This window comes from Haliotis rufescens, unplaced genomic scaffold (assembly GCF_023055435.1).
Source record: "Haliotis rufescens isolate VD_foot unplaced genomic scaffold, xgHalRufe1.0.p SCAF_4, whole genome shotgun sequence".
NCBI classification, from domain to species: Eukaryota; Metazoa; Mollusca; class Gastropoda; order Lepetellida; family Haliotidae; genus Haliotis; species Haliotis rufescens.
This window is the reverse complement of record NW_025964112.1, coordinates 24,036,846-24,058,680: the sequence shown is the minus strand read 5'-3', so window position 1 is coordinate 24,058,680 and position 21,835 is coordinate 24,036,846. Positions and strand designations below refer to the sequence as shown.

The 21,835-nt window shown below is 39.4% G+C and overlaps 2 protein-coding genes across 5 annotated transcripts in view; one reads left to right on the top strand and one right to left on the bottom strand.

Moving 5' to 3' along the window:
- LOC124126462 (NEDD8 ultimate buster 1-like) overlaps positions 1–2,279 on the bottom strand; it is a 38,128-nt gene extending 35,849 nt beyond the window's left edge. Inside the window, exon 1 of the mRNA XM_046489902.2 lies at positions 1,981–2,279. The gene's annotated coding sequence lies outside the window, so the exon portion shown is untranslated. The remainder of the gene's footprint in view (positions 1–1,980) is intronic.
- Positions 2,280–2,424: 145 nt separating this feature from the next.
- Positions 2,425–21,835, top strand: part of LOC124126461 (1-phosphatidylinositol 3-phosphate 5-kinase-like) — a 124,995-nt gene continuing 105,584 nt past the window's right edge. For 3 of the 4 annotated variants that reach the window (XM_048382647.1, XM_048382648.1, XM_048382646.1), the window contains exons 1-5: positions 5,969–6,170; positions 12,279–12,482; positions 15,230–15,357; positions 15,856–16,045; positions 20,508–20,712. In XM_048382647.1, the coding sequence (XP_048238604.1) occupies positions 6,056–6,170; positions 12,279–12,482; positions 15,230–15,357; positions 15,856–16,045; positions 20,508–20,712 (842 nt within the window). In that variant the 5' untranslated portion in view covers positions 5,969–6,055. Of the gene's footprint in view, positions 2,471–5,968; positions 6,171–12,278; positions 12,483–15,229; positions 15,358–15,855; positions 16,046–20,507; positions 20,713–21,835 lie in introns of those variants that run through there. The other variant, XM_048382645.1, reaches the window with a different exon arrangement.

Genomic DNA, 21,835 nt, shown 5'->3' with positions numbered 1-21,835 from the left:
TTCATCATTGGTCATGGCCATCAAAATCATGGTGTCGCATTCATTTGGACTTTGCTGGTCCTTTCATGGGTGACATGTACCTCATTGTTGTAGATTCTCATTCCAAATGGTTAGAGGTGATTGTTATGAATTCAACTACTGCTGATGCGACAGTGAAAGTGATGAGAGGTTTGTTTGCGAAATATGGATTACCACTGCAAGTTGTTACAGATAATGGTCCACAATTTGTGTCAAATGAGTTTGAAACATTATTGAGAAGTAATGGTGTAAAACACATCTTATCTGCTCCATATCATCCTGCTACAAACGGACTTGCTGAGAGAGCTGTTCAATCCTTCAAACAAGCTATGAAATCAACTAGAGGGGATGATGCAACATTACAGAAGAAGATTGATAGGTTTCTGCTAGCCTATCGTTCTAGTCCCCATTGCACAACTCAAGAAACTCGAGCAAAACTTTTTCTTGGAAGAGAACTAAGATGTAGACTTGACTTAATCAAGCCTAATCATGCTGATGTTGTTGCTACAAAACAGTCTTCTTCATTGTGTCAACCTGGCGACACAAGACAGCTAAATGACAATGATAAGGTGTGGGTGCGTGAGTACAACAAAGAAGACAAATGGACTGCTGGCAAGGTGATGACAAAATGTGGTGAAAGACATTATGATGTTGACATTGGCAATAGAACTGTCAAGCGTCATATTGATCAATTAAGGTGTAGAGATGCAACTAGTAACCATGGTAACGAGAACATGATTGTTCAAAGTGACTGTAGTGCAGGGACTGTAGAAAGTATCAGGGTCAACAAAGGCGACCCTATCGTAATACCTAGTGCATCACAGCAATGTGATGAACACCAGTGTGAAGACAGTGAGGTGACAATTGCAAATGTACCAGCAAAACAAACTGTGAGACGTTCAGAAAGAGTGAGAAAACCTCCCGATAGACTAACCCTGTGAGAACACAATGTAGAAACTGACAGTTTTGACAATTAAGTCATTGAATAAAGTATTCAGCAATGTGTAGCAGATATCATATATATATGAGTTTATCATTTGTGGTTGAAAGTTGTAACATTGTTAAATTATAACTTTAGAAAATAGCTCATAGTACTGTGTTCTGAATATTGTAAATGTATTGGTTAGAGAAGTAGAAAGTAATTTCTTTTAAGGGGGAGAAATGTTGTGCATGTTAGGTATGTTTACATTGTAAGTGCGCCAATGCGCACGTGCAGTGACGTCACTTTAGGTGTGACGTCATTATGTTGTTGTAACCTAGGCAGCTGTGTGAGGCAGTGCCAGTTCTACATTAAACAGTGATTGAGCCAACTACGGTTTTGTTATGTATTGAAGATTTGATGTTCCTCCAATGTGCGGGTCGGACAAATAACATAATACATACACAACAAGTATGTTTGCTCGTTTTTTAAATAGAACACTGGAATGCATCTCATACAACAGTATGACAGTTACGTGCGTACTTGCAGCTACAAACGCGTACTGCCATGTTGAATTATACCGCGGTTTGGCATCAATGATGTGTCGTATAGGCCTATGTAAGCTTTCAAGGAACTGGTTAAGTGCATTGAGCAATACGGACTGCGGGCGGAATGGACTCATCCAAGGGTACCTTTCTGTATGCTGATTTTATTGGGTCCATTTCTGTTTACAGATTTAAACGTACTGTGCTGACAAGTGTCAATGGGAGTCCACCCATTAAAGTCAAATGGACATAATGAGATATTTCAACTTTCTAACACAATGATAGTTGACAACATTGTGACATGATAGTCCTCAGAATAACCTCCTATGGACGTAATATCACAACGTTATCACAACGTTGTCACAACGTCGTGGCAACGTGAAAATGTTTGCTGGGGTCCGTGGTTCGAATCTCTTCACGGGACTTGGAAATTTATTGCATCTACACAATATATCATGAAGCAGATATCATGCTGAGAAGTTAGAGTAATACACATACCTTCACTTTGACTTCTTACTTCTCACTCTTCGAGTCTTCTGTTTCGTTGTTTTCCCAACACTCTTGCTTCAATTTTGCAACATCATCGAGTCATACTAGTGTTACACTCGATACGTCAGAAAAGTGGAAACAGAAAAGATGTTATTTGTTTGAGAGATACTGAAGAAACAAAATGACATCCTAAAACTCGAGTTGGATGAATGACAATGTACAGTAACTTGTTGAACCTCAAATTTCGATATGTCTGACTTACTTTGGTATTTTCGTCTGCCACGAAATACCGGAAGTACTAGCTTCGTTCGTTTCGTATGTCGTTAAACCTAAACAAAAGAAATACCAAAAGCACACAAAAATCCATAATATTCTGAGATACCTATACGCAATTACAAATTGAAACAAAGCATCCATTTTGACATTTCTGTTCGAAAATAACCTTCAATATCACGAGATCTGATACCGGAAGTAAATGTAAACATGGAAAGTCGTCGTCGTAAGTGTCAAGATCGAGTTTGTCTATGTCAATTCGTTTCACGTTATTTTGGCTAGACATCGCAGTTTGTCTGTCGAATGCTTATTTGCTCATTGACTGATCTAATCTCTCGTCGCTACATGGCTGAAATGTTGATCATGTGACATGCAGCTTTAAGTTTGATGTATGTATTCACTCACTCACTCATGGCAAGAGGCGACAATGCTTGTAGAGGGGTGACTGACGGGATCGGGTGGTTAGGCTCCCTGCCTTGATCGGTACATGACATCGTATCCCAATTGTGTGGATCAATGCTCGTGACATCAATCACTGGGTTGTCTGGTCGAGGCCCGATAATTTACAGACATTTTCACATGTTTTGACATTCACTCATTCCAGTCGCTATATTTTAAAGGGACAGTTTGTTGGCGGTTCTATGTGTTTTTCAAGCAAGCATTACTGATACCTTTAGTTAATGCCTATTTCTATTCTCAAGTGCTGCTCAGCATTTGCCCAGAGTATACTTGCGTCAATCACAAACTGAAGAGAGAGCTTGTGTGTTTTTCTAACAGATGAGTTACAAAATACTAATTGCCAACTTGATTTGATACAAAGCCAGTGTTTACCGTTTCTTGCAGTCAGTCTGGTACCTCTGTCACATTGTCATGTCTTACACAGTTCATCGATATGTTTTTCATCTGTTTTATTTTGGACAAGTCTACACCCTTAGATAAACATATGAAATGAAATGTTTACCTTTCATTGAGAAAATGCGAATTTATCCTCCAATTGCTGTCATCAAAGCCCTACAGAGAGCTAGCGATACGGTTACTTTGATGTGTAAAGCTATATTGTCATGCACCCCACTGTCGCAGTTGTAGTACAGTAGTATGTCTATATAATTATGCAAAACAGTATGTAAAGCTCACCTGAAAGGCATGCATTAGGCCCGTCTGTTCTTATTTCAGAGTAAGTGTGTTTGTTTACAAACAAGAGAAAAGTCTGGTCTCTTTGTAAACCTACAGCTGTGGTGTGGTCACTGGAGCAGATACTGGTATACTCGGACCCTGTGGTACCGCGGCATTCATCGTATCGCGGCATTTGTGATTTCCGATAGTTTACGCGGGACACGCCTCTTAGCGGCTGTCTGTTAATGCAAATGATTAACCAGGAAGTGCTCACTTCGTAAACAATTTCAATTTCCTCGGAATGTTCCGTCTGCTGTAAGTAAGGAGTTATTAATTGTTGATACATACTTCTGGCATCTTTTTTAACATTGCCTTACCCCGATCTATCAATGGCCAACGATATATAAACTTTCTCTATCGACCTGAACTAGATCATCTGCATATTCATGGCGACTAATGAGGTAACGGAAGTTACGTAGTCCGCACATGTATGAGATCATAAGGGCCATAATGCCAAACTTAGAAATACGTTCTTCACTAGCATGACTAGTAACCAAAAGATAAATACATACTTTGGGCATACTAGGAGTGCTTTTTATATATTTTTGTTGACTTTTAACATTTTTCCATTTTGTGACAAATTATTGTCATCCAATTTTTTTTTAAACAATCTTAAAATATCATTTCTGATATTTTGATGTTGACTTATAAAAATATTTTTCTCTTACTTTTCGGTAAATTTGCATTGAATACCTATTGCTGATAACACATTTAGATTTTTACTTGTGCTGTCTTTGCACTTGTCTGGACAAATCACTGATGTCTGGCATGATCATACCAAGTGGTTGGTAGAATTATGTCCTCTTTTTGTCCAATTCGGACCTCCATACACAACTTTTCTCTGTACCGCGATACGATGGAGTTCTCTCCCTTGTCAAACAGAGCGAGAGGCCCGGCTTTTACTCGGAGCTACTAATGTAAATAATGAAGTTTTATCAATAAAATATGCATTGTTTGATAACATGAATGATATCTGATACAGAGAACACGAATAAACATAAAGGTTAGTGAGTGCATTTTGTTCCGTTTAGCATACATGACAAGTACCGCGATACCCCGAGGTTGGAGGCTACTTCTCTCACAAAATAAGGCGAGTAGAGTCGTGTAAGCTCGGGGCTATCGGCTATTGTTTTCAAACAATGCTTCAGAACGGTGTACATGCTGTTCCTCGGGCTTGTGCTTGGTCATTATTTTGGAGTGTTTGAAAAAATAATTATCAATTGCTTCCTGAGTAGCAGATTTGGCATGTGCATACTCTAATTTTCTTGTTTCTCTGCTCATGATCTTGATGTGTTCAACAAGCTCTGCCTCTTCTTCTGGTCCTTAATGTTGTTTTCCCAGTTGTAATAACTTGCCGATGTCAACATGACCTGTAACAGTTGTAATAACTTGTCAATGTCAACATGACCTCTGACAGTCTCGTGAGTGGAATGGTAACTCTCGAACATTTTGCTGCATGCTGCATCATTAATTCATTGATCCAAATCATATGCACTGGTTAAATCGTCTTGATTGAAAGCCACATGGTAGGCACCGCTACTTGAATAAAAGACCCTGCAATTGCTAAAGTAACCACAAATGCTTTTAAATCTCTGATGAAATTTAATTACCATATTCAACATAATAAGCACCCAGGGCGCTCTCAAAATTATAAATAGGGGACTCTTATTAGAATATTATTTTGGTAAAAAAAACAGCGTTGAAAGATCATAAATTTCGTGGTTTATGCTGACAGCCTGAGATATTTATATAAGACAGATATATTTTCCCAGAATTTAATTAACACACAAGTGCGTATTATACACAAATAAATAAGGCTTGTGTACATTGATCAATCGAAAGGGGTGCTAATTGGGATTGTTCAATTGGCAAATATCGCAGTGGGCGCTTGTAAGTTCGTGGCACTTATTACGTCGAATATGGTACAGGGGTAATGCAGCTGCTAAATCAAATGCACCTGCCTCACTTGATAATATGCAACATCTTATCAATTCCAAATACTTTTTATTAGTATTCACAACTAGGCATCATCAGGTTTTGTGCAGTCAAATTTTAGAATTAACCTATATGGCAGAAAAGTGAAGTTGGTAATGTTTTGACAAGATTTGTTTACTTTAAATCGTCATTTCTGACTAGCCAATTTTGTTAAAAAGGAAAAACAGTCCAAAATATGTTGTTTTCATTGTATATAAATTTTGCTTACTTTCGAGATTTTTATATTTAACATGTTTTATGAAAAGTTGTTGGAGCACAGCTACCCATGTTTACAACTCATGTGACCTCCGAACTTGCATTGTTCTTCAATATTTTGCGATAAGTTCAACCATCAAATAATGGAGAACGATGAAAATAGGATGTCAGGATATGATAAAGCATGGCATAAAAGAAAGAAAGAAATAATGGAATTATTGAAGTAGAATATTGTCAGGATATTAGTAAGTACTGATTAGATTGTGAATGCTAATGGAAGGATAAAGAGACCTTTATCTGAGCTTTTCTAAGTGAGTTACAAGTAGTAAAGTTTGCCGTGATTGACATTTCTTCTATTAAGGTTTGCTTATCCTGTCAACAATGAGAACTGTGCAGCTGTTGTGTCTGTAGTCCATGAGTGGCTTCTGGAGGGGGTTCTGGAGCGGAAATGGGGACAAGAAAGCCCTCAGATATATCAACAGGCCTCACAGAATTTGGTCCGCTCAGTTCAGAAGTCAGGCCTGCAGGGAACTTCTTTACTCGACTACTCAAACGAGCAAGAGGTATTTATGTGATGTAAAGATTCACAGTAGATATTCAGTGTGTACCTGTTCCTGAATATGTTCATATGTCATCTACTTGATTGATTATTGTGAGTGTCACGTGGATGCCATGCTGTCTCTATGGCTATTGACATGATAGATACATCTATCTCAAGCCATCCAACCTCAATTCTCTTTCTTATTAAATCCTCCTTGGGGCACTTATTGCATTTTCCTTTCTCAAAAAAATCTATATGACCATTACCATTTTTCATTAATAAAATGTTACCACACAAAAACTTCGTTTTTGTATGATATACGACCACCTTTTTACGACCACCTTTACAGTGCCTCACCCTCCATGGCGCCCCGCGCCAGGGGGTGTAACTCTCACCCGAATCACTTTCCTTTATGTCATTTGACTGTCAAGACGTTTGATTTTTTCAAGAAAGTTTCAAAGAGGAACCTAATCATTCACTGAGAGACCATGACTGACCAAACTTTATGTATGGTACATTTCTTTCCTTGCAAAGGCGTAATACCTCGCATTGTAAAGTTATAGTGTTTTAATTCTAATAGAAGAAACGCCACGTGCACGGTACATTTGAATTCAAATGGCCGTAATGGCGTCCATTGTGTAGTTCCACTGTCTGACACATGTAACACCAAGGCCATCAAAACGGCTTGTTTTTTGTTATATCATACAAAATTGAAGTACAGGTTTTCCTTTACATAAACCCAAGGTGGTGTGCTAGATTATAACTACACTTCCCTTTTTTACGGGTTTTACACCTTAGCACGTAACACGCCCCTTTGGTGTTAAAATTATACTACAGACATTGGCTATTAGTATCGCTTTACAAAACACATTCTACATTACGCCTTTGCTTCTGTTTTCACAATTTTGCATGTATCTTTCCGATCTTTATATTGCACTGATACACTATTTTCCCGCCCCCCACCCAACTCAGAATTTACGGTCTTTTTTACAGACCTTCAAACTTTTCACGTCCCTGTCGACGGGGCACTCCTGGGTGCACACCAATTAGTGCAGCACTTTTTAGCAGGTGTGGACAGGATCTGATCGCCTGTCCAGCGGATCAGTCCCCATCGTTCTTGATTGGCTGTCCGGTCCTTCCTTTTGGGATCTGTCGTCTTTCTCTCTTCAGCTGTTGAGCTGGAAGACGGTGTTCCTTGTGGCGGTAACATCCGGCAGACGGGTAGGCAATGTCAGCCGATCCCCAACTAACTGTCTTCCACCGGGACAGGGTCAGTATTCGGCTGCCGGACTCTTGCCGTCCTAAGGTCGCATACGCCTTCCACGTGACGGCTCCTATTGAGCTACCTGCTCTTTCACAGCCTTCCTCATCGGGGACCACTGCAAGACATGCTCATATCTTGGATGTCCGCAGGACCCTCAAGGCCTATATCAGCAGAACTAAGGGTATCCGTAAGGATAACCAACTATTTTGCTGTTACGGCGGTAGGAAGGCTGGCTCACCTGCGAGCAAACAATCTATCTCAAGGTGGATAGTTTCAACCATTTGTACAGCGTATACGCTTCAAGGCAGGGACCCCCTACCAGGTTGAAGGCTCATTCGGTTAGAGCAGTGGCTACGTCACAAGCATACGCCGCAGCTCTGCCCATTGAGGAGATCTGCTCCGCGGCTATTTGGAGCCAGCCGAGCACGTTCATCAAACATTACCAACTCGACAAACACTCAAGCGAGCGTGCTCGGTTTGGTCTGTCAGTTCTCCGAACTGGGCAAAGTTCTACATCTCTAGCTGATTGAGCCTTCGAGATTTTAGACCGTCCTCCGGTTACACTGCTCAGTAATGGTCCGGATTTTATCTTCTGCAGTCGATAAATATCAGTCCTTAAGTAGTATAGGTAATAGGGGTTCTGGCTCACTTCCACTGGAGTCAGATTTATATACCTATACTGCTACTACAGATGGAATTTTTTATGCAAAAATGATGATGCGATTCAACAATCGTGATAAGACTAATTAAAAGAAACATCAATATTAATTAATAATGAATAAAATTTACTATAGCCCACGAGGATATTGGTAAGGTATAGGAGCAATAAAAAATTAGCCAACGCGGCTAAGGTAACTAAAGATGTGGCCAAGGATTGGTTAAAGAAACAAGCGATGTGGCAAATATACTTACCAGCACCTCGTTATATACCGAGGAAGAAGTTTGATATTTTTACAACGAATGAAGTTCATCAGGCTGACCTCTTGTTTCTTCCCCATGATAAGGTAAGACGCAAAACGTATAAATACGCTTTAACCGTAGTGGATGTGGCTAGTCGATACAAAGAGGCTGAGCCATTAACCTCGAAAGATTCAACAGAAGTAGCTAATGCACTGAGCCGCATATATAAACGCGGACCGCTAAAATGGCCTAAGCTATTTCAAGTAGATCTTGGTTGCGAGTTTATGGGATCAATAACTAAACTGTTGACAAAGCACGATGTCGAAATCAGGCATGGTGAAAAAGAGGCCCACCGTAGTCAAGCTATCGTTGAAAAATTTAATTGGACATTAGCGGAACGTTTGTTTGGCTATCAGTATGAGATTGAAATGAATTCGGAACGATAGCTTGACTACGGTGGGCCTCTTTTTCACCATGCCTGATTTCGACATCGTGCTTTAACAGAGTGTGCACCTTCAGGGAATTTAACAAAAAAATTAGCACCAGAGGCACTTACTAATATCGACTGATTAGTAATATAAGTTGATTTCATATCTAAGTTATGATATGGTATCACTGTATATTTAATATGTATGTTACACTCCCGGGAATAACAAATGGTCAGTCTATTGAACTGCTTCATACTATCGATAACTCGGATGGACAACTTGAAGTCGTTCTCTGCGATGTAACGTATTACCCGCAGTGGACCAATATAAGTGCTGCGAGAAGAAATACTCAGACAATAATAAATAGAAAAAAACACATTATACCTGATGGGTATTACAGTGTATGCTCACTCAATGATGAATTTTTTAAGCCTTTGGGAGTTAGTCTCACACAAAATGAGTCGAATGGGATGCTGATTTTGAACTCTGGAGAAAAGCAAGTAATTTTTGCCTGGAACATAGCAGATACACTTGGACTTGCACGCGGAGTAGGATTAATACCACCCAACAAAACAGTGCATGGAGTTAAATTACCCGATTTAGTTCCCTATAAAGAGTTGTGCATCCATCTTGATCAGATAAGTACGACGGATAATATTCACCTAGAAAGTCCTTCAACTCTACTCAGAGCTGTTCCAGTCAAAGATGAAAAATACAATAGCGGTAGAACGGAATCTTTCTCATCATTACAATATAACAAATTAAAGCGTGGTATTATTTCAGATCTCAAAATTTCTGTATTAGATGTAAAACATCAACCTGTATATATAGGATACTTGAGTGTAACACTCCATATTATAAATAATGGTTGATTCATCAGGCCCTGGAACGCTCAGACAATGTAATACATGTACAATTGCGCTTTCTGATCTCGGAGACACAGAAGGATTCGGTAAACCCGGTACCAATGGTAAGTTATACGCTTTACACTTACAAGATAATGTATACAAGCGGAAAGAAGTTACATTCACAGGTAATCTAGGACATTTAAGCGATGTCGACGTTAGTAGACTCCATAAAAACACTTCGTATAATCTTACTCTCAACGATGATAATAAATGGACTATGATCGAAGCAAATCGAGTGGCTACTGAATATCGCCATTACCCCACCGTATGTGATGATGGGTAAGGCACATAATTTAACTAAGATGATAAATAGTGGGGTTGTACTCAGGGCTTATATCCCATCAAAACGAAAAAGTGTGTTAGTCACCCCCCTGCCAGAAAACCCAGGTCATATGTTATTTACTCGTCTGGCATAAAAAAAATGTTAGTTTAAATTTGGTTACTGAATTCAATGATATTAAACAGAACTTGAGTGCAATACCTAATCTTTCTACTCTTATTATTGAAGTCTTGTTCGGAGATGCACCGGAAGATGCCTTCGAAATATTACCAGGGCCCACTTGCACAAAGCGATCTTAGCGCTAAGACTATTGTAAGCCTATGTTAAAGTATGGGAGATACGATCATCTTAGCGCTAAGATCGCTTTGTGCAAGTGGGCCCAGGTCTATCGATTAAATGGCTAAAGAAACACCAACGTCAACGTTGCAGTATTATTCATATTGGAGCATCACCCGTTGCAACCCTTGAGGGGGTCCAAATTATTAAAAGTGACAGCCTTTCTCTTACTAAGATATTCATGCCGTATAATATACATTTGATAAGGTTGATGTATACTCTCAAAACATTTAAGCAAGACCAATAAAAGACTATTATATGATATAATAATAATATGGATTTATATCCAGCGCTCGATGAAGTTGATGAATTTCGATTACATCAAATAAGCGACATAAAACATCGAATAGAGAAGGAGAGGGAGTTGAGACTTGGATTGTATAAAAAGTATCACAGAGCCGTGAATGCTCTCGACGGAGTTGACACCACGCTTGTAACGGCTAGCATGGGACTCGGTGTAGCCGGTGTCGGTTTATTATCAACTATAATTGCCGCGCCTATCGTACTTGGCATGCAAATAGGCACCGGAGTCTCAGGACTGGCAGGAATAGCGATAAAATTCATTTCTCGTAAGTTGCAAAAGAAAGCATTTAAACACGATAATATTCGGATACTCGCCGAATCAAAGTTGAACAGCATTTAGGATCATATTTCAACAGCAATGGCTGATTGTAAGATATCCATGTTGTCAGAACTCACCAAATACAACGCAATGAAGCAGGAGATTCGATCAAAGACCAGTGGTATTAGTAGCGAAGACGAGGAAAAAAAATTCATAGAACAGGGGAGACAACAATTAATCCGTGTCAAAACCAACATTTAGAAGAATGCTTACATAAATATATAATAATGGAATTTAGTTTAATCTCTTGACGGAAGTGAGCCAGAACCCCTATTACCTATACTACTCCTTACTACTCGATAATACTCATTTCTGCACACGCACTCCTTCGATCCTCAGGGAACCTCAGACCTAGTTTTGCACAGGTTAAGTCTTGCAGGATCTTCGCCCCTATCTCACTTGTTCAAACAAAGCGGGAGGATGTTTCAAGTTCTCGAATATGATAAGCCACAAATAATGGCTATTTCATAGTATATGGTCGACCACGCCCTGTCTCTAGCCCGCGCCTCCCGACGGTGGTGCCTCATGATAAGGTTTGTTCCATTTATTGAACTCTTTTTTATTCATTGAAATAATCAGAATACAATGTATTTATTTACGCATGTTGCTGAAGGATGCCACTTCCTAGATTATCTTTAGGAGTCTATCTTGGTGCAATAAGTGCCCCAAGGAGGATTTAATCTGAAAGAGAATTTTACAAACCTGTAGAGGTTATGAATTCTCTGATGAAATACTCCTTGGGGCACGGCCACCCACCTCCCCACATTCCGTCAGCATTAGACATATGGAAAGTGATTTGGGTGAGAGTTACTCCCCCTGGCGCGGGGCGCCGTGGAGGGTGAGGCACCATAAGGGTGGTCGTATATCATACAAAAATGAAGTTTTTTGTGTGGCAACATTTTATTAAGGAAAAATGGTTACAACTATGTCATATAGATTTTCTTGAGCCAGGAAAATGCAATAAAGCCCCAAGGAGGATTTCATCAGAGAATTCATAACCTCTACAGGTTTGTAAATATTTCTATCAGGCTGCTACTAATTGTATGCCCATCCATTGCTCACCTACTACTAGACACTAGTGTCAGTGACACGAAAGTCATTTGTTCATACAATATGTATATCAAGGTATAGGATTCCTGCTAAGCATGTGTGACAAGTCCCCTTGCCTGAACTTGTCTTTTGTGCTCAGTTCTTTAGTGTCAAATGTTGTCGTAAGAGTAGTCCAAAAATGATCATTATCATTAAATGGCATCTGTCACTGGTTTGCCTGGTCCAAAGTGGACTATTTATCTACTGGATAACTGATGACTGCTACAATGGTTAAACAATATTCACTCCGACATTCACAACTCATATCCACAGAATTCCTAATTCTTCTGTCTCTTGTCTCAGATGACTCTGACAATTCCAGTGGCTCCTCTACTCCAGGTAGTAGAGCTTCATCCCGAGAGGCATCAGTAGAGAGAACTGGCTCTATGCCAATACAGATCTCCCAGCGGGTGCCCTCTAAAGTGTCACTGACTTCTGGGGTGTCGGACGAGGCCACCTTCCCATCCACTACATCCATTGCCGCAGGGAACCTGGCAACAGTGAAGGGTAACAAGCACTACTTGTGTCAGGTGTTGGTAAACACTTGCTTATTTTATAATATATGCATCATAAAGATCAGTTAAGGTCTGTTTTTTAACATTAGGTCACAATAAAAATATTATCAGACTTTCATCCCTGCCAGCCTCGCTACCAAACATGGCATTACATCATTTGTTGCCCCCAACTTCTCTCAGTAGAAGAAAGTCAGGACATGGGTTACCTTTTTCCTTTATTTGATGAAATTCACCATACACCATGAAAGATGTTAGGGATCATGAATAATATCCTCTAAAATATTCCGGCGAAATCACACCATGTACAGTCCATATACACAGATCCCTTCAACAGTTTGTTTTCAGGATATGACTATTGCACTTTTGACTATTCTCAGGGAAGGCCGCAGCATTATAAATTCTGCTGCACGTATTGTTTTTAGTTCCATTTTAAAGCAAAATACTTGTAAATATTCAGTGTCTCGAACACACAACCTTGGCAGTGAAATGGTGCAATACTAAAAATAACGCTAACGATAATAATCTGATCATGGTTGCCATAAATAATGGTGAGTTGGTACGATCTGCTGATCACTTCACACACAATTTTCGCTGAAGACAATGTAAACAATATTGAATGAACTCTTGAATAAATTGCTACAAGTCCAGATACACAATGAACACCAAAGTGTGCAAGAAGAAGAAAATAGGGTTGTTAAATATTCCAGAGTACCCTTTTATTTTGTTATTTTACTTAAACATTGTTTATTCATGTTAGTAAATCTTTTGGATATTAAAACAATATTGTGTTATGCAGCATTTTAAGAAAACAATAATTAAGAGTATAATCATTGTTTTATAGTGAGATTGTAAAATTGTGTTAAGAAAATTAATACTAATTCACGGAATGTTAAAAATATAACGCAACGGTGATGCTACTTTTAAGATACACAAAGCTGGTTAACTGGTTGGTAAGCATGGTAGATTTTTGTGTGTGCTGTTGATAACATACATTGGATAACATGAAGATTCACTGAAGTTGAGGTCTGTGAGTTACAATAGTACCAAAGCTTGGTCTTCCTCCCTGAAAACATACCATAGTGAACAGCACTAGCTGCTTCAAGATGGACAAAGGGACCCATTTTTCCGGACTTAAGTAATCAAGGAATACATTTAAGTAGGAGGCCCTTTCCCTGGTCTGATTGTACACAACTGTTCACCAATATAATTGATTAACAATGGTATTATAATCAGCGAATTGGAACGTTGGTCCTGAAAAACATTGGCATTGGTATTTTAACCAGGGTGGCATTTAACCAGGGTGGCATTATAACCAGGGACTTTAGCACTGTGGAAATCTGTTCTGAGGAAAACATGGCACTATAACCAGATGGCATTATGACCAGGCACAACTATTTTGGGTTACATACTAGTTCGGACAGATCCAGACAAAGAGATGCCCACACACTCTATTTTTCCAAAAGCCTTTTCCCGAGAACCGATCATGTTTTTTTAGCCTAAAATATATAAATGCTTCATATTTAAAAAAAAATTAGATGAATATCAAATAATTGATTTTTTGTGGCCTCAATAACAGTGATTAATATTCTTTTTTTTACCACATATGACTGTAGATAAGCCAAATTTTGAGGACCAGAAAAAGGATTCTATAGAAAGGGGTCGGCTTATGTACGAGTTACACTTTCATCAAACTCTTTTTCTGTTGGTAAAAAAACTACATCGTATCGCTACAGGTGAATGAACAACGCTGTAACAAATTTTGTCAATGAAAATGTGAAATTTGCGATTAAACATCACAAGAATAGGTGATTTACTGTTTGATTGTATTTCTTGTTGTGCTTGGCATTGTTTTATATGCAGGGATAAAGATTACCGTGTGTATTGTCTCGTAAACTAAGCCAGAAATAGCAATCAGCTCTACACATGTGGTCTCCCAGTCTACCGGTGATTACGTTAAAACATGCCCAATAATATAACGGAAAAGAATTTCGATGCAATGATCGGAAAAAATAGTATCTTAAATTACTATTTTTCTACGAATAATATATTCTGATATCGCTTTATTTTAATTGCAGGTTTTACCATATATCTTCAAAATAATGATAACCATAACCAGGGTTTTGCAGCAAAGTAGCACTTTTGTGTATTGTCCGTTACTTTTTTCACAAATCAATTGACAAATCACTGTTGAGGTTTCGGCGGACTCGCTATTTCCATCACAAAAACAATATGTTGACATATAATCATCAAACTACAACAAATATAAGTTTAACGAGTCAAAGTATGGCACTCATGATATATGTATCAATTCTCTCTCAAGTAAGGTTCGTTTCAAGGTGTCAATAGATATACCGTAGTCTAGATATATATTAAACACTTTTTATTACCGATGGGGTAACGGCAGGATTAACTTTGTGTAATTCAATACAGATTTGTTGATATTCTATTTCCAATGACATTACAACGAGATATAGTTTTAGGTTGGGGGGCCGGCTTATCTACCACACATAACATTTTGATACAGATTTAAAGGACCAAGTTAATACCTCAGCTTATCTATTTTTTTTGGCTTATCTATGGTCGGCATATACGGTAATTTAGCCAGTAACTATTTGATTGAGCATGTTTGCAGTTGTGTTTGTTTAAAACAGGTTGCTGTTCCACAAATTGACTATCAAAGTATACAAGCCAGAATCTAAGCTAGTGTATTGAATCCAAAGAATATACTTTGTGTTGCAGGGAATGATGACAGCAGCAGCCAATCAGAAGAGAGTTCTGAGGCTCAGGCTGTAGATGACCATGTCCAGAAGCGGACGTTGTCAAGTGTGCTCAGTCGTCTTGGCAACATTCTAGATAGGCGTAGCAATGTAAGTTGACAAACACTTGGTGCCAAGAGAGGCAAACTTACAAAACAATTTTCGGGTTTTGTTTGCATGAAAACTTTTACATTTTGTTTTTTGTGTTTTTCATAAAAGTTTAGATCAGAGATAAACAGTTAGAAGATGATTTTCTTTTCTGTGGAAAACCTTTCACAGAATTGGGAATCAGAATGCCATGCCTTGTTGTCAGGGTGGTCAGTCTAGGTGGACCCATGAAAAGGATTACTGTAAGAGGCGACTATGCTGGTTGTAAGTATGTCATCATATCCCAATTGCGTGGATCAATGCTCATGATATCAGTCATTGGATTGTCTGGTCCAGACTTGATTATTTACAGACTGCCATCATATAGCTTGAATATTGCTAGGTGTGGTATTAAACAACAAACAAAACAAACAGTCTAGGCTGAGGCAACATGTTCAATGTGTGACATGATACACTGTGTGGTCCACTGGCGTGATACTGATGAGACTATCTCCCCAACAGACCCTGCAGACGTACAAGGACAGTGACTTCAAGCAGTATTGGATGCCCGACAGCAGCTGTAAGGAGTGTTATGATTGTGGGGACAAGTTCACCACGTTCCGCCGCCGCCATCACTGCAGGATCTGTGGACAGATCTTCTGTAGCAAGTGTTGCAACCAGGAACTACCAGGGAAGATCATTGGATATAAAGGCAGGTTGTCTGAATCTATCGCTTGATGTGAATATTGTGTGCTGCTCTGAAGATACACCAAAACTAAGAGAAAAAAACAATGTCAATTGTCATTGAAAGGAATTTGAAGTCTACTGCCCACTAGTTTCAGGTTAGAAGTTCTCGAGAACCACCTTGTCAGCCAGGGGTTTTCCCTGGTGGAAATGCCAAAATATATGATATCAGCTTTCAACTGTTTTGGTCATATTGAGGGTAGATGTTGAGATCTGTATCCTGTGTACTGCCCAGGTATCCTGGTTATAGTGAGGGTATATATTGAGATCTGTGTATTGGGCAGTTATCCTGGTTATAGTGAGGTATACATTGAGATCTGTGTATTGGCCAGTTATCCTGGTTATAGTGAAGGTATACATTGAGATCTGTGAATTGGGCAGTTATCCTGGTTATTGTGAGGTTATATATTGAGATCTGTGTATTGTGCAGTTATCCTGGTTATAGTGAGGGTATATATTGAGATCTGTGTATTGGGCAGTTATCCTGGTTATAGTGAGGTTATATATTGAGATCTGTGTATTGTGCAGTTATCCTGGTTATAGTGAGGGTATATATTGAGATCTTTGTATTGGGCAGTTATCCTGGTTATAGTGAGGGTATATATTGAGATCTGTGTATTGGCCAGTTATCCTGGTTATAGTGAGGGTATATATTGAGAACTGTGTATTGGGCAGTTATCCTGGTCATAGTGAGGGTATATATTGAGATCTGTGTATTGGGCAGTTATCCTGGTTATTGTGAGGGTATATATTGAGATCTGTGTATTGTGCAGTTATCCTGGTTATAGTGAGGGTATATATTGAGATCTGTGTATTGGCCAGTTATCCTGGTTATAGTGAGGGTATATATTGAGATCTGTGTATTGGCTAGTTATCCTGGTTATAGTGAGGTTATATATTGAGATCTGTGTATTGGGCAGTTATCCTGGTTATAGTGAGGGTATATATTGAGATCTGTGTATTGGGCAGTTATCCTGGTTAAAGTGAGGGTATATATTGAGATGTGTGTATTGTGCAGTTATCCTGGTTAAAGTGAGGTATACATTGAGATCTGTGTATTGGCCATTTATCCTGGCTATAGTGAGGGTATATATTGAGATCTGTGTATTGGGCAGTTATCCTGGTTATAGTGAGGTATACATTGAGATCTGTGTATTGGGCAGTTATCCTGGCTATAGTGAAGGTGTATATTGAGATGTGTGTATTGGCCAGTTATCCTGGTTATTGTGAGGGTATATATTGAGATCTGTGTATTGGCCAGTTATCCTGGTTATAGTGAGGGTATATATTGAGATCTGTGTATTGGCTAGTTATCCTGGTTATAGTGAGGGTATATATTGAGATCTGTGTATTGGGCAGTTATCCTGGTTAAAGTGAGGGTATATATTGAGATGTGTGTATTGTGCAGTTATCCTGGTTAAAGTGAGGTATACATTGAGATCTGTGTATTGGCCATTTATCCTGGCTATAGTGAGGGTATATATTGAGATCTGTGTATTGTGCAGTTATCCTGGTTATAGTGAGGGTATATATTGAGATCTTTGTATTGGGCAGTTATCCTGGTTATAGTGAGGGTATATATTGAGATCTGTGTATTGGGCAGTTATCCTGGTTATAGTGAGGGTATATATTGAGAACTGTGTATTGGGCAGTTATCCTGGTTATAGTGAGGGTATATATTGAGATCTGTGTTTTGGGCAGTTATCCTGGTTATTGTGAGGGTATATATTGAGATCTGTGTATTGTGCAGTTATCCTGGTTATAGTGAGGGTATATATTGAGATCTGTGTATTGTGCAGTTATCCTGGTTATAGTGAGGGTATATATTGAGATCTGTGTATTGGCCAGTTATCCTGGTTATAGTGAGGGTATATATTGAGATGTGTGTATTGGCTAGTTATCCTGGTTATAGTGTGGTTATATATTGAGATCTGTGTATTGTGCAGTTATCCTGGTTATAGTGAGGTTATATATTGAGATCTGTGTATTGGGCAGTTATCCTTGTTATAGTGAGGGTATATATTGAGATGTGTGTATTGTGCAGTTATCCTGGTTAAAGTGAGGGTATATATTGAGATGTGTGTATTGTGCAGTTATCCTGGTTAAAGTGAGGTATACATTGAGATCTGTGTAGTGGCCATTTATCCTGGTTATTGTGAGGGTATACATTGAGATCTGTGTATTGGCCAATTATCCTGGCTATAGTGAAGGTGTATATTGAGATGTGTGTATTGGCCAGTTATCCTGGTTATAGTGAGGGTATACGTTGAGATCTGTGTATTGGCCAGTTATCCTGGCTATAGTGAAGGTGTATATTGAGATGTGTGTATTGGCCAGTTATCCTGGTTATAGTGAGGGTATATATTGAGATCTGTGTATTGGGCAGTTATCCTGGTTAAAGTGAGGTTATATATTGAGATGTGTGTATTGGCCAGTTATCCTGGTTATAGTGAAGGTATACATTGAGATCTGTGTATTGGCCAGTTATCCTGGTTATAGTGAGGGTATATATTGAGATCTGTGTATTGTGCAGTTATCCTTGTTATAGTGAGGGTATATATTGAGATCTGTGTATTGTGCAGTTATCCTGGTTATAGTGAGGTATACATTGAGATCTGTGTATTGGCCAGTTATCCTGGCTATAGTGAAGGTGTATATTGAGATCTGTGTATTGGCCAGTTATCCTGGTTATAGTGAGGGTATGTATTGAGATCTGTGTATTGGGCAGTTATCCTGGTGATAGTAAGGGTATATATTGAGATCTGTGTATTGTGCAGTTATCCTGGTTATAGTGAGGGTATATATTGAGATGTGTGTATTGGCCAGTTATCCTGGTTATAGTGAGGGTATATATTGAGATCTGTGTATTGTGCAGTTATCCTGGTTATAGTGAGGGTATATATTGAGATCTTTGTATTGGGCAGTTATCCTGGTTATAGTGAGGGTATATATTGAGATCTGTGTATTGGGCAGTTATCCTGGTTATAGTGAGGGTATATATTGAGAACTGTGTATTGGGCAGTTATCCTGGTTATAGTGAGGGTATATATTGAGACCTGTGTATTGGGCAGTTATCCTTGTTATTGTGAGGGTATTTATTGAGATCTGTGTATTGGGCAGTTATCCTGGTTATAGTGAGGGTATATATTGAGATCTGTGTATTGGGCAGTTATCCTGGTTACAGTGAGGGTATATATTGAGATGTGTGTATTGGCCAGTTATCCTGGTTATAGTGAGGGTATATATTGAGATCTGTGTATTGGCTAGTTATCCTGGTTATAGTCAGGTTATATATTGAGATCTGTGTATTGGGCAGTTATCCTGGTTATAGTGAGGGTATATATTGAGATCTGTGTATTGGGCAGTTATCCTGGTTAAAGTGAGGGTATATATTGAGATGTGTGTATTGTGCAGTTATCCTGGTTAAAGTGAGATATACATTGAGATCTGTGTATTGGCCATTTATCCTGGCTATAGTGAGGGTATATATTGAGATGTGTGTATTGGGCAGTTATCCTGGTTATAGTGAGGGTATATATTGAGATCTGTGTATTGGCCAGTTATCCTGGCTATAGTGAAGGTGTATATTGAGATGTGTGTATTGGCCAGTTATCCTGGTTATAGTGAGGGTATATATTGAGATCTGTGTATTGGGCAGTTATCCTGGTTATAGTGAGGTTATATATTGTGACCTGTGTATTGGGCAGTTATCCTGGTTATAGTGAAGATGTATATTGAGATGTTTGTATTGACCAGTTATCCTGGTTATTGTGAAGGTATACATTGAGATCTGTGTATTGGGCAGTTATCCTGGTTATAGTAAGGGTATATATTGAGATCTGTGTATTGTGCAGTTATCCTGGTTATAGTGAGGGTATATATTGAGATCTGTGTATTGTGCAGTTATCCTGGTTATAGTGAGGGTATGCATTGAGATCTGTGTATTGGCCATTTATCCTGGCTATAGTGAGGGTATATATTGAGATCTGTGTATTGTGCAGTTATCCTGGTTATAGTGAGGGTATATATTGAGATGTGTGTATTGGCCAGTTATCCTGGTTATAGTGAGGTATATATTGAGATCTGTGTATTGGGCAGTTATCCTGGTTATAGTGAGGTATACATTGAGATCTGTGTATTGGCCAGTTATCCTGGCTATAGTGAAGGTGTATATTGAGATGTGTGAATTGGGCAGTTATCCTGGTTATAGTGAAGGTGTATATTGAGATCTGTGTATTGGCGAGTTATCCTGGCTATAGTGAAGGTGTTTATTGAGATGTGTGTATTGGGCAGTTATCCTGGTTATAGTGAGGGTATATATTGAGATCTATGTATTGGGCCGTTATCCTGGTTTTTGTGAAGGTATATCTTGGACCTGTGATCTGTATTTAGCCCAGTTCTGGTTATAGAAGAGGGTTTCTGTGTTGTAGGTGGTATCCGAGTCTGCATCTACTGCTGTAAAGTGGTTTTGCGCTACGCCCAGCAGTCCGACCAAGCTGGAGATGTCAAAGTGTCCAGGGAAGACTTGAGGAGCCTCTCCATAGACTTTGAGTCAGGCAGCTTCCAGGATCTTGGAATCTGGAGTCCCAACCTACGTCGTATCGCCAGCATCAGGGAAGACAGTCCTCAGACAGGGTACGTTCTGTTTGTGATCAGACAGGGTACGTTCTGTTTGTGATCAGACAGGCTACGTTCTGTTTGTGATCAGACAGGGTACTTTCTGTTTGTGATCAGACAGGGTATGTTCTGTTTGTGATCAGACAGGGTACGTTCTGTTTGTGATCAGACAGGGTACGTTCTGTTTGTGATCAGACAGGGTGGGCACACGTACTGTTTGTGATCAGACAGGGTACGTTCTGTTTGTGATCAGACAGGGTACGTTCTGTTTGTGATCAGACAGGGTACGTTCTGTTTGTGATCAGACAGGGTACGTTCTGTTTGTGATCAGACAGGGTGGGCACACGTACTGTTTGTGACCAGACAGGGTACTTTCTGTTTGTTATCAGACAGGGTACATTCTGTTTGTGATCAGACAGGGTGGGCACACATACTGTTTGTGATCAGACAGGGTACGTTCTGTTTGTGATCAGACAGGGTACGTTCTGTTTGTGATCAGACAGGGTGGGCACACATACTGTTTGTGATCAGACAGGGTACGTTCTGTTTGTGATCAGACAGGGTACATTCTGTTTGTGATAAGACTGGTGGGCACACATACTGTTTGTGATCAGGCAGGGTACGTTCTGTTTGTGATCAGACAGGGTACGTTCTGTTTGTGATCAGACAGGGTACGTTCTGTTTGTGATCAGACAGGGTACTTTCTGTTTGTGATCAGACAGGGTACGTTCTGTTTGTGATCAGACAGAGTGGAAGTTCTGTTTGTGATGTCCAGGCTGTTGTAGTATCTCCAGAATGATTGCCTGGCTGTTGTAGTATCTCCAGAATGATTGCCTGGCTGTTGTAGTATCTCCAGAATGATTGCCTGGCTGTTGTAGTATCTCCATAATGATTGCCTGGCTGTTGTAGTATCTCCAGAATGATTGCCTGGCTGTTGTAGTATCTCCAGAATGATTGCCTGGCTGTTGTAGTATCTCCATAATGATTGCCTGGCTGTTGTAGTATCTCCATAATGATTGCCTGGCTGTTGTAGTATCTCCAGAATGATTGCCTGGCTGTTGTAGTATCTCCATAATGATTGCCTGGCTGTTGTAGTATCTCCAGGATGATTGCCTGGCTGTTGTCATATCTCCAGAATGAT